Below are 12,987 nucleotides of genomic sequence, written 5' to 3'. Positions count from 1 at the left end.
GATGATGCTGAGACTAACTCTCACAAAATATATGTTATTATACAAATATACATTTTCCAAATAATAAATCCCATAATCTAATAATAAGTACATAAAGAGAATATAAAATAGTTAAATAATTTCTGCCCATGTCTGAAGCTTGGTGTGACTTTTATTAGATCCTGTTAATTACTTAACACTTCCACATGTAAATATCAGCATATTAATTCATAATTGGGGTGACAGTGATTCTCTCTGCAAGATTTATTAATGTCTTCCACATTTAACCGTGTTATGAAGTGTGAAAGTCAAGTAAACTTCTCTGTTTTTAAAATGTGTGTTGCCTTTGTGCTCAGACCTCTTGCCAGGGGATCACATCATTTTAAGGATGTATTTTCATTTTATTAGAAACATTTATTGAAGTTAATCTAAATAATGATTTATGATAATTGTACTAATAGTTAGAAAAGTTGTTTCACAAAATCCTGTGACTGGAACAAATATATGTAATCAGCTCATCAACAGCATGATACTGTGCTGCAGATATCTGGAGGGTGACGCACTTTATTACCCCTGAGGTTCGCTGGGCTCGAGAACAGATGCTATCCTCTGAACAAAAAAGGAAAGGTGAATTGTGATTTAATCTGCACTGGTGAAGGCCTATGAGTAACGTGCAAGATCCCTTCTGACTCCAGAGGTGGTGTTACTGTGCTGACCTCTGACCTCTGCGGAAGATGATGAAGATTAAAGTATACATAAACATATCACTATTATGTGAAAAAAATAGCTACATATATATATAGAAAAACTCAATAAGAATAATATACAGTATGTGTATACAAATAGTAAACATGATACAAATGTGGTGTGCAAGGAATGCTGAAATAAATACTGTATGCTATGGTTACGTACTAGTGGTTATGTACAATATATACTACCTGCATACACAGGCCAACCAAATATCCTATAATACATACACTATACACTGCACACATGAACACACACACACACACACACACACACACACACACACACACACACACACACACACAGAGAGAGAGAGAGACACACAGACAGACATAAAATAAATGAGGAAAGGACTCAACCTCCTTTTTGCAGGAGGAACAGAAATATTGTGAAATATTATGTCTAAAATTGTGATTGAATTGTATCTGTGTAAAATTTTAATATGAATTTATATCATTTTTTCATCTTAACTCTTATTATTATCATTATTTTCTGTGTTATATTGTATTAATACTGTACCACTTTGAGTATCACTATGAATCTGAAGCATTATTATTATTATTGTTATATGTTATTATTCTTATTATTTTTATTAAATAATAATTTTAGGAGTTTTCTGAGGGTACGTAATGATGACGAATGTCCGCCAATAAGCAACGAGGAGGAGTGGAGGACGGCGCTGATTGGCTGCCTGGCGGAGGAAGAGGATGTCGGGACAGCAGAAGATGTCCGCGGTTGTTTGAAAAAGCTGCTGCCAAAATCCTCACTTTGGCACCAGAACCGAGCAGTTTTTTATGTGACGAGGTTGTGCTCGGGCGAGACGCATTTAGAGGAAAGACAAGGACTCCGCGATAAGAGCCTGACTATTCCTTATTATCAGGTTAGCGGTTAAAATAATGTGTATGTCTGTAGACTCACAGCTAGCTGGAGCTAACAGTAGCTAGCATGCTAATGGGGCCGGTGTAAGCGTCAGCGTGCTAATATCTAACACCAGCAGCTGTCAACATGTGTCTTTTAATTAAACTTACAGCAACCAACTGACTGTCAAATACAGAGTGATGTTTGGGGGATGATGTTTGAGTTGAAAACGTCCAGCTAGCCGCCAACATGTAGCTTCTTTACGAGTCAATAACAGCATGAACCTGTAGGAATGATAATAATAATGAAATGATTATTTGTCAAATCATCTGTATGTTGTGTTTTACTGTGGCTCAGATAGCTAACTCACATCTTAACATATTGGCTGACTGAATGATATTCTATCAGAGAAATTAACCTGCAAACTGGTAGGATTCAAGGTTAGGCTATCAGATGTTTTTTGATGATCTTTTAAATATCAGGGTTTCAGTTTCACTTAAAGGTTGATCCAGTTAGCTGTGTAGTTAGATGTCTTCCAGGGCACAGCAATTCCTCCTTTCTTTGATTTAAGTTTCTGTTGCATTTTAAACTATTATTATTTACATGTGTTGGAGCTGTTTGTTGTTCATGTTAAGTTTAATAATTAAATGTTAATTTATGTATTTTTTGTTGCAGTTTGTTTTGAAGAGTATAGCTGAATTAGTTTGATTATAAGTATAATTTGAGTTAATTTGATTTAATGCTTTTGTTTTGAGGATACTGGGCAGCTTGGAGCACAGAGGTGTTTCTATAGATAGACAAGAAAAGGACCAGCGGGCACCGGGGAGGGCATATATTTTTTTTTTACCAGGGTAAGAGAGGCGGCAGACAATTTACTTTTTTATGCTGCGTAAGATTAATTCCTGAGGTCCCTCAGTGGCTGTTTGAGTTTGAGTTTATTTGTTCATATTTTCCCCTCATATTTTTAAATTTTTGAAGTTTTTAAGTTTTAAGTAAGTCAAGGACAAATCGCCACTACAACATGCACAGTGGAAGAGTGCTGTAGTAAATATTCATGTTGTGGCAGGTATGTTTGTCTGCCCTCCTCACACTCGTCTTTTCTCCCAGAAATAATGCTGATATCTGGAACTCATGTCGGAAGTCGTGTATGAAGAGACAGCCACGATGATTGCCGCAGGGGAATTGCAGTCGTTTGTCCCGTTTGGCCGTGAGCACTGCAGGAACCATCCCAACGCCTTCAACCTGCAGCTCAGAGAGCTGCAGCCTGCTTCAGAGCTCTGGTCGTCAGACGGTGCCGCTGGCCTGGTGGGGTCCCTGCAAGAAGTCAGTCTGCAGGAGAGAGACAGGGTGAGTTGGGGCAATAAACATACTGTTTAAATACTGCTGCTAATATTATATTAGCAGCAGTATACAAGCACTTCTGTTGTTCCTGCTATGAAAAACATTGAAGAAGAAAGCAGCAGTGATTCATAATGAGAAAAGTAGGAAGTATAACAAAAGAAGGTAATGCATTTCACATTAAATATTGTTTTTTGGTTAAAACTATCTCCTTACATAAAAGTATGTTACTTTCATGGCATAACATAGTAATTGTTGACATTAACTGCAATAGCATTATAGTATTATATTATGTATTACAAAGTTATTACAAGTAATCTCACGTCACTTCTTTACTCATGAAAACAATACTTGTATTAATATTAATGGATTTCACATTAGATATTGTTTTAATGTTTAAAAATATCTCATTGCATAAAAATATATATCTTGCATGGCACTATAAGCGTTTGTCTGTGTTTCAAAAAGTAACATAGTAATTGTTGACATTAATTGTAATAAATTGTGTTACCAAGTTATTACAAGAATCTGGCATCACTTCTGCACTCATGAAAACAGAACTTGTGCTTTTGTAGTTTTGATTTGTGATTCAGTGCTTGTGCTGAGGTAATACATTTGTATTTGATTGGCAGGAATGCTGGCAGCTTAGGAAGGGCTGCGTGGGAGTCAGGGAGGAGGATGTAGAGTTTGAAGAGGAGCTCTACACAGCAGGAAATGTGGTTGTCTGGAGCCAGGGCAGTCGGACCGAAGGCTCCAACGTATACAAGGCATTCACCGTAGACAGCCCAGTGCAGCAGGTTGGTCACTCAATCCTGTTTTCAGACTGAAAGCGACAGCAACGCCATTCAAGTGTGTGAGGACGGATCTGAGACACTGTATTGATTCCTGTTCGGAAAATTGTCTTTTATCTTAACCATAAATATTTCACTTTGAATCTTGGTTTTTAAAGAAACACAGACAGCACTGAAGTATTTGAGCAATACAAGTCTGAGAATGAAAATATAAGAATTTCTTTTGTTGTATTAAGTGGCTTTTGGTATGATTGCACCAATCTTTTTTTTAAATGTCTTTTCCAGTGCTGAAATGCAGATTGTAAAGATGCATAATTTTTCTTTTGGGCAAAACTGACATTTCTTTCTTTTTTTTTCTGTCTTCAGGCCTTATGGTGTAACTTTGCTGTTCCTCAAAACAAGAAAGATGGTACAATATCATTAAAAAACTTCACAAGCAAGTTTAATTTCAAGTTTCTGTTAGTTTGCATTGCTGGTCTGTTGAAGTTCATAAAGAAGATGATAATTTTTCTTTTTTTTTTTTTTTTACAGTGGAGGAAGTGGAGCAGACAGTGTGTATCGTCCAGAGTAGCTGTGTCAACGTTCACACTGTGACCGGGAAGGATTTCATCTCACCACTACCCTTCCAGGTGAGGAAAAGAAACACTGGTAGGAAATAATGTATCCCTTTGGAAGACATGAGTCAAAGCTTGCAGAGAAATGCAAAAGTGTGCTTGAATTCAGCCAGCCAGAAAACTGAATTCATCAATCTGAGATATTTTTCCTTTCCTATCATGTTTGGTTTAACTCATTTATCATAGCATCAAAAACCAATTCTATTTAGTATATCACATAACAACATTTGATATGGACTGAATTCCAAAATGCTTGGTTATACTTTTTTAAAGGCAATATTTCAAAATCTGAGTTATATTGTACGTTGGTGCAACAACAGTTCCAGGAAAGCAGCCATACTTGATGACTTTTATAGTCTAAGTAGTGCAAAGTACTCAACTTCTTCTTTTTTACATGAATGCTGGAAGCTCGTGTGTGTGCGTGTTCAAAGTGCATACAAGTCAGATTAGTCATATTCCCCAAGGCCGAACTACTGACTAGCTAACCAATAATAATGGAAGATTTGGATCACTGACAATGTGAGATGTCTGTGTTTAATTGTGTGTGTTGTGCGCTGGCCGGACTTGAATGTGTGAGAGTGCGTGTATAATTGTCACGATGCATTTCTCTTGTGTATGTGTGTGTTCAAATATAGACATGTTTTTGTAAGTGCAAATATGTTTGTGTGTATTGGTGTCATTAGACTGTAGCACAGCAACATGATATGACTTGACTCATGGGTGGTTTTTTTGTTTATTTGAACGTTGTAGCAGCAGTGTTTGTGGGCTGCTCAGAGGGAATCATGTTTTATTCCTGTGTTCTTGCTTGAGGTCTTTGAAGGTGGTGACATGTTGAATATTCACTAGATTTGACACCCACTCTCATTAAATGAATAAAATGATTAAAGTGGTAAGCAGGCGACATGTTGGTGTTGTGAGCAGACTTAGAAAATCCTTGCGAGAGTCTTTGTGACAGGAAGTGTCCCCTCTGCTGGAGCGTCATCGACACTGAATCCCTCTGAAGAGAGCAGTGCCTTCAGCCCCTGGACACACAGGAAGCGTCAGCAGTGCTTGCGCAGTTGTGTCACAAAGAAATTTTAGGTTGTCGCCTTTTTTTTTCCTGTGTGACGTGCGCATGTCTCAGCAAAAATAGACAGTAAAAATGATCTGACAAAATAATTGCAATATTACACCTTTCACTACAGTTTCAGTGTCTATATGTGTAGAGTATGTCAGCCTGCACGGTGCAGCTGGGGCAGGAAGCCTCTCTGTTGGGCAGCTACAGTGCAGAGAGTCACTGACACACACAGTTTCTTTTTTGACTCCTCGCTTTCTGTGATATTAGGTTAAACCGGGACTCCTGCCTGTTGTTTTACTGTGAGAGACTGTGGTGTTTTATCATAAAATGCTGAAGCTGAAATCAAGATAATTATATGTTTTTCTTCAATTTGTAATGAAAACTAGATTTAGGTAGTCTAGAAGTTTGTTGGTCAAGTTCAACAATCATATTTGTTTATGAACTTAATGATTCAATTTGAAAGGTGAAATTATTATTGCTGTCATTATTATGCAATAACATAACAGTCTGTCTGTCCTTTCTGATCTCATCCAGGTCTTAAATGTCTGGGCAACCAAGTTTGGACTTTTGTTGGAAAGAAAAAACACAGGGACTGACTCACAACTCGGCCCCCCCGGGTACACACTGACACTGCACCCTCACAACCAACTCAAAACCTAAGAAATGTGTTTTCATGTTTATAATCCTTACATTTACCACCTCCATGCAAAAAACCAATACTGAGCTCTTTTTCTCTACAGGGAACCTCTGCCCACAATATTCAGCATGCTACATCCTCTGGATGAGATTGCTCCAGTAGTGAGTAAACCTGCAGGTAAGAAACTCACTCACTCTCCTTCTCTTTCTCTTTAATTTTATGAGTGAATTATTGCCAAATTTTGCCCTGAATCTGTGTATGTGTGCATTTTCCAGGCCAGTTTGAAGGCTCCCATGTGCAGTATGCTTCTGACTCCACCATGAAAATAGTTTTCAGCTGCTGTCAGCCCTCTATAGTCGTCTCCTATGACACTGTACAGGGAATACATTCAGTCTGGGTGCTGCGCAAGGTCACAAATGATGTGAGTAATCACACTGACAGATACACACTAGTGAGTGGGTGATACGGTCCTAAAATAATATCATTATATTTAAGGGTCTGGGTAATGTCTGTGATAACAATATTCTTGACGATATGACAAAATTCTCCTTGTAGGATTGTTGGCTCTTTTTATACTCAACAAGATGCTTCTGATTGATGTGGTGAAATTAGTTTGTTTTACTATTGCCCCTTTTGTAGTTGCAGTCTTCTTGCACTTCTTACATATTACGGTGGTTTGTTGTACCAGTACATCTGTTCTTTTATAACCAAACCACTTCCACACTAATGAAGTCGTTCCCCTTTCTTAACTGGATTTGGTAGCAATGCTGCTTTCTCTTTCAGCCATGCTTCTTGCTGCTGTGCGTAATGGTGTGAAGTCATTACGTAAACAAGTTGGAATATTTTTTAATCATATGAAAAAATATACTGACAGTGTCACCAATACAATATGACACAACCCTAAAACTAAAACACACATATTCACAACGCCTACTTGTCCCTAACCTCATCTTACCACCAACAGGAGCGTTCTGCAGTCCTACGGTGCCCGGCAGAACCAGTCGGTCTGATGGCTTCGGGCTTCCTGGCGTCACACCTCCGTAACATCTCCCGCCTGGACTCCCCCGGTGGCAGCGGTGCAACTGGGCTCGGTCCTGGAGTTGGAACAAGGTAAAAGAGATCTTTTTAAAGTCTTTGATTTTCAGTTGGAAAGCAAAACCCCAAAACTTAAGATTGACAATGATACTTTTTCCTGTCCTCCTGATCTACAAGGACTGACTGTAAAATCACTAAAAATAAAGACAGTAAACTTGAGCTTGACAAAAACAATGTCTTGTACCGATATGTGAAAAGAATAAGGATAAATTCTACGTAATGTCAAATATTTCCACTGGTCGCATAACATTTAGTTGACTCTTGAAATCATCTCTGTTCCCTCACTGTTGTCTGACCCTGTCCTGGTTCTCCTGCTTTTAGTTGTGCCATTGGTACCAGCTCTCCTCTCCACTACAGTGCTCTGCACAGCCACCAGAACAGGATCATCACATCTTCACCAGGAATACACTCCCGGGCTCATTCCCCGAGTATATCCAATATGGCGGCCCTCAGGTGGGTCTGGACACAGCTAAACAGGACATGTATTTAAGGTTTTAAATATTTAAGGTGTGGAAACTTACCTTCACATTGTCTATGCGTCGTCGTTTACTGACTGAACTTTGCAGTCTGATTAAAAGCTTCTTATTATAAAGATAATTTCATACTCAAATTTATGACAAATCATAACACAATCCAGAGTTACAATTTTTATGCTGTGTAGTCTGAACGCATTTGACGTTGCACTCTTCGTAGTTGGCAAAAGAGGTGACACACCTTTCCTGTGGTTGAAAAACTCCTCAGTGTACCTTTTTTAAACTTTCTTTCCCTTCCAGCCGTGCTCACTCTCCCGGCATGGCGGCCCCGTCCTTCTCCGGTGCAGCTCGTTTCAACACATCTTTCCACAGCCCATCCCCCAGGGGGCACCATGGCTTGTTACCCTCTTCCAACAGCAGCATCAATGAGACTATAGTGGTGCCTGAGATGGAGCCCATCATACCTGACCTGTGCATGGAGCAGCTGTGGAGTGAGACGATCACCGCTGGCTGTCACAGGTAATAAGCAGAAGTGCTCCTTAGTGAAAACAGATGCACATGATTCATTCGCATCAATGACAGCCAGTTATTGAGAGTTTATTTCAATGTGATTTCATCGCTGTCCCTCCTAATTGATGGATTACGTACATCTTAACTCTAGCTAATTCAGCAATTTAAACATTCCTGGCTTCCTAATTTATTCCAGCAACTGTTGCGTAGCTTTTGGCATATTTTATAACAAAGAAACATTGCTTTAAAATACCAGAATATCTCCGTCCGTCATTGTTATAATCAGATTTTCAGTAGTGTGCTGTGTTGTGGTTTGTTAGGGGCAACTTCTTGGAAAAGAGTTATGAATAACTTGTAATAAAATTCAATATTTGATTATTTCATTTTAAGTTATTTTTAGGACCTGTCTGTGCTCTGTGTGCTTCCCTTTTAGACGTTTCTGTTTATTAACTTTTGGGCTTTTACGTAATGCTTTGCTTTGTTTTTTTCTAGGGAGATGAGCAGCCAGGCGTCTAAAGTATTCCTGACATCTGACCTCTGTGAGAACTACTACCTCTGTTTCCTGGTGGAATCTCACCAACAGCTCAGGTAAGAGCAGACATGCACAATTTTGTGATTGTTCTGTCTATATAATGTCAGAAAATGGTCATAAATGCCTGGCGTCTTGGTCAACAGCTCTAAATGTAAATTAATTCAGTTTTATCATCATTTTGACACAGAAAAGTTTCAGATGTCTCATACAGTATTTGAGAAACTGCAATCAGCTTAGTTTTGGCATTTTTTCTTAATTTACTAAACTGATCATTTGATAATCAAAATAGCTGCAGATTAATTATCACTCTATCAACTAATCCATTAAATGACTAATTATTATAAAATATAGGGCTCCATGAAAGGTCTGAAAAAGTCTCAAATACTCTGCATTGCTCATATATGTAAAAGAAGACAAACCACTTAAAAATAATTTGTACTCTCTTTAATCTTTTTGTCTTTGTTTCCACAGATGTGTGAAGTTCATTGAGAGCAATGATACATCTCAGCTCATCTTTGCCTCAGTCACGACCATCCCTGCCAAAGACGCAGAGCCTCTGCAGGTAGATAACAATATTTAGGCATTATTGGATTTACTGAGAGTAGGCGAAGGCTAAGACAATAAGTTTCCTAATCAATACCCACATGACGTACTGATTCAGCAAGTATGTAAATTATTGTTTATCATTTTCAGATTAGAAATTACAAAAACATAAGAAAGAATGTACAAATTTAGTTATTTATTATAATTTAATGTATTTTTATTTGAGTATTTGTTGTAGGAAGAATGAACTGTTGTGCTGTTCAGTTTGATGCACAGAACAGAAGGAAAAAAGTTTGAGTGATTCATCAGTTTGACTCTGATAATAGACTAAAATATCTCCATTAGTCTGATATTTTCAGGAAACTTCATATATAAAATACTGTAAATATCTCCTGATTTATGAAAACAATGCTACAAATAGGGCGCTCAGCTTTTATTCTCTCTGTATTTGGATTATCTGTAAGGTGTTTTTCGCAGGGCTGTTGGATCAGTGCATGTGTTTAAATTGTTCGTGGGAAGTGTGAAGTTATGAACATTGCGTAGGAGGTCTTACTGTATGCTCTTTGATGCATCCGGATGTGTATGAGTTCTGCGATATAATTGTGTCTTCACTTATTTCCATTAGCTACAGAAAGCAGTGTGTATATTTAGTTGAGCTAAATCTCTGTCTCGCAGGACGTCATTGAACATCTATCATTAGACCAGAAATCCTTATGTTATTACAGCCGCTGTTGATGACGGCACTTTATAGATTTATCAGTACACTTGTGATCTGTGAGCTAAACTGTGCTGCAGAGTAGGTATAATTTAAAGTTTTAAAGTACTTTTAGATCTTGGATTTCAATTCCTGTTAAACAGGAATATTATTATATTTAACAGGCTGTTTACATATTTGTTATTTTTAAACTTCAGTTTTGGAAAAGATATGTATTTAGTTGTATTAGTCTTTCATTTGCATTAAAATGATCATTTCTGAGGGAGTACTATCTTGCTCATATCACAAACAGGTGAATATAAGGTCTTACTGTATCTGCATGTCTAAATTAATGCCACAGTCAGACTTATCACATCTGACATTAAAGCATATTGAGACTAATCACTGAATGCAAAATATGTTAAATAAAATAAAATATTGTCAAAATAAATTCTTAAAGTTATTTAACAAACTTAACAGCTCCATTAAACAATATAACAGTAATGATACTGAGTAGTATTGTAGTATAAATGGTCTCTTTTTGTTTTTTTAATTCTTTTTAATTCAAAAATGTTTATGAGAACTGATGTGAGATCAGTTTTAGTTGCTGAACTTCCATGTTGTTAAGGAGGTTTTTAGGCTGTCTTTACCTGACCTTTTTTTACTATTTATTGTTACGGCTGTGTGATGAAATATATCATGTGACGATAGAAAAACATCTATCATTTTATATTATTCTCTATTCTTTATTTCATTGTGACGCTAATCAAACTCTTTATGGCAGTATTTATCGTCATTTGGAGTCTGTCCATCTTTTGCATAAACACAATAAATTACATAAAAAATTCTCTTCTCCGGTTATTGGTATGTACCAATTATATATCCATTGAATTAAAATGCACTATATTGGGTTAGGTATCTTTATGAGGATATAAAATTACCTATATCAGGATATGAAATGAGCCCTGTTTACATTGTAGCAGCTTTTAATGAAAATGATTAGAAATAATTAAAAACTAACCCAAACACATTCTCTTATTTGTGCAGTGTTTGGATTCTTATTTTACAAAACTTTATGTCTGACAATAACACTCCTCTCCTCAGAATATAGACGCCATGCTGGTTCTGGAGGCCTGCGGCAGTCTGGTCCTCTACACAGGAGTCACCAGGGTAAGGGCGACTCAAACTACCAAGATTATAAGTCAAATTTCTTCCTCGGAGTCTTCCTCAGACAGTCCATCACAGCAGTTGGATACACAACAAAGATGACAATTGGTACTGGTTTTTGAACTCCTGTGTGATAAAGACGTGTGTTCCTCTAGGTCAGTAAGGTGTTTGTCCCCGGCCTCCTGTCACCCACCTTCAACCTCACCAACCACATTTCTCAGCACAGCAGCCTGCTGGAGAGCATGAGCACGCCCGCTAACGCTGGCAGTAGACACCTCCAAAGACTGGATGAGGTACTAACGTGTTGTAAACATATAGTTTTTTATACCTTCATAGAATGTATAATGATTTAATAGTGACCGTAAAATAGGCTAGAGGTCATGTAAAATGAAAAGCAGATACCATGTTTGTCTTTAATAGGTGGGTCAGTGATGTTTTTTTTGTGTCCATGTTGTTTTAGTCCAATTTAAAGGGTTAAAACTTGAAAATAAATGTATGAATAACTTGAACACATTCTTTTTTTGTTGACCCAGCATAAAATGTCTGCTTTTAATCCCTTTTGAGAGAAAATATTAAATACTTTTGTATATTAAATAAAGGTAATGGAATACAATTGTTCTAAATATTAAATGTTATCTGGAGAATCATGTAAGTCAGGAACAATTTCATTTTTTTTTTGTAATTTTGTGTATAAGTCCACTTAAATACACTGTAGGTGGATAAAATATTTAATAGCTATCATTCTTTTGTGCTTGCACCATGTGACATTTCCAGGAGTATTCAGTCTAATTTTTTGTGGGAAAATATTTCAAATGACAAAAATATAAAATGTATATATTAACAAACTTGATGCTGCTTTTAAGATTATTTTTAAAGATATTTTTGCATTATTCATCTTTCCAACCCTTATATGTCACTGCCCCACGTACAGGAATATATAAGTGTAGGTATTTTGTATAAATGTGTATTTGAGGGTTTTTTTGTGTAATTTTAATTTGTGCTTATCACTTATGACCATCTGTACATTCCAATTTCTGCTGTCTTCATATCTGCAGATATACGTCTTCCTTCCTTGCTGCTATTCAATGTAGTGCAATCTAAAAAACAATTTCCCACACAGTAAAATAATCTGTCACAGTAAACATGGAGGCTTGATTTAGTTTCCTGTTTAATAATTATTCCATTTTACTGAGCTGAGTGTGTCAGTGCTCCATGTCGATCACATCACTTCCAGGATTCTGCCCTTCCTCTTTACTTTTACTTCATCCTTTCATTGTGTTCCTCCATCTCTTTTAGGCTGTGATGCCTTCTCCGGTGTCAGGGCCCAGAGGTCCAAACATGAAACACCATGAAGCTTCATTTTTAGACGATTACACCTTCCAACAGGCCACGCCCTACATCCATGCCTTGAGGGACTCCGTCTGCAATCGGGTCACTCTGGTAGGTCTGGACAGATGAAGTTTGTCTGTATCTTTTTTTCTCTCTTTTCACTGATATCAGAAGCTACAGGAGGTGGTCTTATTTATATTTCCATTATAAATCACTGTGCATGAACTTTTGGAGACAGTTTTCACATCTCAGTACTCATCAGAGTTGGGTTTTTGATTTTGACTGATCTGTTTAGACGTTTCTTGGGGGATATTTTCTAAATATGAATCTCATGGTGAAAACTGAGCTCACAGGATTTAGTCTGACTTTGAAAAGCTTCTGCTCTGATACACATTGCAGGAATATAAACTGGAGGCTGAATGTCCAAACGCTAACACATTTTTCACATATAACCTCAGTGTAGAGCTGCGAATCAGCAACTATTTTGATAATTAATTAATCATTTTGAGTCATTTTCAAGTAAAAATGCAAAATTTTAGGTTAAAAATTCCCAAAAGAGTAGTCAAGACTTACGAGGTATATAAATTGAATGCAGCTGCAGTTATAATCATTCATAGAGAACA

The 12,987-nt window shown here is 37.2% G+C and overlaps 1 protein-coding gene across 1 annotated transcript in view; it reads left to right on the top strand.

Annotated features, from left to right (window-relative positions):
- The first annotated feature begins 1,469 nt into the window (after positions 1-1,469).
- The window catches only part of anapc1 (anaphase promoting complex subunit 1), a 54,167-nt gene continuing 42,649 nt past the window's right edge, over positions 1,470-12,987 (top strand). The window contains exons 1-16 of the mRNA XM_053333265.1: positions 1,470-1,606; positions 2,692-2,931; positions 3,555-3,719; positions 4,080-4,122; positions 4,245-4,342; positions 5,919-6,001; positions 6,125-6,198; positions 6,297-6,442; positions 6,986-7,131; positions 7,438-7,569; positions 7,890-8,108; positions 8,592-8,687; positions 9,103-9,193; positions 10,973-11,038; positions 11,191-11,328; positions 12,332-12,475. Of these exons, the coding sequence (XP_053189240.1) occupies positions 2,716-2,931; positions 3,555-3,719; positions 4,080-4,122; positions 4,245-4,342; positions 5,919-6,001; positions 6,125-6,198; positions 6,297-6,442; positions 6,986-7,131; positions 7,438-7,569; positions 7,890-8,108; positions 8,592-8,687; positions 9,103-9,193; positions 10,973-11,038; positions 11,191-11,328; positions 12,332-12,475 (1,857 nt within the window). The 5' untranslated portion in view covers positions 1,470-1,606; positions 2,692-2,715. The remainder of the gene's footprint in view (positions 1,607-2,691; positions 2,932-3,554; positions 3,720-4,079; positions 4,123-4,244; positions 4,343-5,918; positions 6,002-6,124; positions 6,199-6,296; positions 6,443-6,985; positions 7,132-7,437; positions 7,570-7,889; positions 8,109-8,591; positions 8,688-9,102; positions 9,194-10,972; positions 11,039-11,190; positions 11,329-12,331; positions 12,476-12,987) is intronic.

This window comes from Scomber japonicus, chromosome 14 (assembly GCF_027409825.1).
Source record: "Scomber japonicus isolate fScoJap1 chromosome 14, fScoJap1.pri, whole genome shotgun sequence".
NCBI classification, from domain to species: Eukaryota; Metazoa; Chordata; class Actinopteri; order Scombriformes; family Scombridae; genus Scomber; species Scomber japonicus.
Note: the sequence above shows the minus strand (reverse complement) of the source record. Positions and strands in the feature narration are given on the sequence as shown.